The 2,781-nt window shown below is 41.0% G+C and overlaps 1 protein-coding gene across 2 annotated transcripts in view; it reads left to right on the forward strand.

Moving 5' to 3' along the window:
- Window positions 1–2,781, forward strand: part of ptprja (protein tyrosine phosphatase receptor type Ja) — a 41,371-nt gene that overhangs the window by 18,290 nt on the left and 20,300 nt on the right. The window contains exons 2-5 of one of the 2 annotated variants that reach the window (XM_008300660.1): window positions 1,252–1,273; window positions 1,408–1,590; window positions 1,734–1,994; window positions 2,507–2,767. In XM_008300660.1, coding sequence (XP_008298882.1) covers window positions 1,252–1,273; window positions 1,408–1,590; window positions 1,734–1,994; window positions 2,507–2,767 — 727 coding nt within the window. The remainder of the gene's footprint in view (window positions 1–1,251; window positions 1,274–1,407; window positions 1,591–1,733; window positions 1,995–2,506; window positions 2,768–2,781) is intronic. The other variant, XM_008300661.1, reaches the window with a different exon arrangement.

A 2,781-nucleotide genomic window follows, 5' to 3' on the forward strand; every position in this document is an offset into this window, starting at 1 on the left:
TTTTCTTTATTATGTAATGTAATGGGGGGGGGGGGAAAGTTGTGCTATCAATGCCTGTTTGTCAGGTCAATATTGACTAATGATATCAACTGACCAATCTATTCTTATTAAACAAATTAATGTAGCTTTGAAGTGAAGCACAGTTCTGCCTCTAGCAACCGATAACAGGGTTATAAACGAAATAAATGAAACAAAAACTGCACGACTGAGACATCTCTACACAGAAGGACCGAGCTGGTGCTTATTTACGGCGACGTTATGGTTTGCTGTGATCAGCATTCGTTTGTCGTTTTGGAGTTTGAGGGATGAGATAACCAGATGTAATCCTACGAGGAGGAAGAACAATATTCTCAAAGGCAGTTTGCCATTACCCACGAGGCCGGAGAATGATTACAGATGGCCAGGTTTTTTAGGCACAGTCCACTTCCTTGTTGGTCCCAGCTATTACAAAGGCATGGTCTTTTAATCAGTTACAAAGAGAAACCTTATCCCATAATACTGAGCTTTTGTGTGTCCCTTTGAACCAACAAGAAGGAAGTGTTTTGGTGGGTAAACAAGAACCTTCACAGCTATATGAAGGGATTTTTGCATGTTAGAAATAAAACTTGTTGGAAGTCAAACTTTGAATGTATGGACGTTATTCATGTTTTTAGGGGTTTATTCTAGTCGTAGGTTTTGATGCAGTATAATTACATTTGACTACAGATGGGGCAATTAAATAATGACGATGTGGGTGTTAATGTTTTAACCTAGACACCATTTTTCTTTGAATAATGGAAGCGTGTTTGAATATATGTCAAACTGCTCACCAAACAAGGTCTCAAGTTGTACAAGTTTCTGGATTTACACGAGGATCAAATAGTTAACAGAGTCCAAGAATGCGAACAAGAATTTGATACCAACTTCTTTTGTTCATTCTGTGTGCATGGATTGGATCGAAATTCGATCTCCAGCTCTGCAAACTCTGCTCAGTATTTATTCACCACAGTTAAACTTCCAAGAGTGCTGAGTGGGCTTTGAAACAGCATTTATAGCTTCATGCAGGGAAATTAAATGTACAGACACACAGGACAAGGCTGCTGTCGGTTTACCTGCTTCATGATGCATCACATGTTGTTTAACTGGTCGACTCCCTGTGACACTGAGCCGGTGGTTTGGTTTCCGGCTGCTCTGAATCTGTTCCAAACGTAATGCTGACCTCTGCTGGTGCAAAATGACTCACTTCACTTCTTTCTGTCTCCGTCCCTGCAGAACGCCCGAGCACAGTGTGACTGTGAGTACCGTTTATCGTCTCCCTGTTTTTTATAAAAATACAAGTTCTCATAAATCACATTTAAAGATTCTTTTTACGTGTGATTATTTCTTCCAGTAGGTCTTGACTATTTTTATATTTTTATTTTTTTTTAGCAAATTGTTCAGCTGAAAGCACATTAAAAACAACAGAAAGAACTGTCACTTTGGAATCCCAACCAAGCTGTCATTTATCCACTGGTGACCTCTCTGGAAACGGTTCGATAACTGGTCTGACTCCTGGAGCCGTCTATGAAATCCACATCAACTGTTCGAACTGCTGCAAAGAGGTCACAACGAGTAAGTCTGACCACTTTGTTAAATCACTTTTATGATCCACACACAGAACAGGTGCTTTACACACACAGGTGATGTTGTTATTGTGTTAGGCTCAGTGGTGAGAATGTAAAATATTTCTCACTGTCGTCTCTCTGCTTTTACAGAGCCTGAAAAGGTCGGGAAACTCAATGTGGCTGATTTGACCACATCTTCAATCTTTGTGAACTGGACTAAACCAGACGGAAACAGCTCCTTCTATAAAGTACGATGGACAAATGGAACTGAGACTAAAAATGAAAGTACAGCTACCACGTCTATAAACATTACCAACCTGACTCCTGGGGTCCAGTATAACATAACTGTTACCGCAGTGGCAGATGATCACGTTACTAAAGGAGCAAGTGCCACTGTGTCTCAGTACACAAGTAAGTACGCAATTATTTTATATTCTGACATTACAGGGAAAACCCCAATAAATTAAAACGATCCCTTTTAATCAAGCTTGTTGGTGACAGAGGGAAAGAACAAATGTCCTTTCAACAGGAAGAAATCTCCCTCAGAACCAGGCTGAGGGAGGGCAGCCATCTGCCTGGACCCGTTGGTTTGAGGGGAAAGGGGAAAACAAACAATGCATAGCAGGACCAGCACTGGGGAGGTTGGTGGGAGTTGTGTTCTCATGTGAGGGTGAAGCTGGTTTGTCTGACTCCTAGTTTGGGTTTCAGCTAGTAGAAGATAGCATGAACCTGACGGTCTGCCCTAAGAAGTGCATCAATCAGACTGAATGAAACCTGATGGTTGATGAACTTCCAGCTGTGTGGATGTTGCTGAGGCAGCGTGTCTCAAGTGTCATGGTTTCCACTGTGACTCTGACTTAGAGAATATTTAAGATGTTTTTTATCATATAAATGGTTTTGTCATTGACATCTCTAATTCACAGAGCCTGAAAAGGTCAGGAATCTCAATGTGGCTGATTTGACCACATCTTCAATCTTTGTGAACTGGACTAAACCAGACGGAAACAGCTCCTTCTATAAAGTACAATGGACAAATGGAACTGAGACTAAAAATGAAAGTACAGCTACCACGTCTATAAACATTACCAACCTGATTGCTGGACTCCAGTATAACATAACTGTTACTGCTGTGGCAGATGATAACGTTACTGAAGGAGCGAGTGTCACTTTGTCTCAGTACACAAGTAAGTCAGCAGTT

This window comes from Stegastes partitus, unplaced genomic scaffold (assembly GCF_000690725.1).
Source record: "Stegastes partitus isolate 25-593 unplaced genomic scaffold, Stegastes_partitus-1.0.2 Scaffold1572, whole genome shotgun sequence".
Lineage (NCBI taxonomy): Eukaryota > Metazoa > Chordata > Actinopteri > Pomacentridae > Stegastes > Stegastes partitus.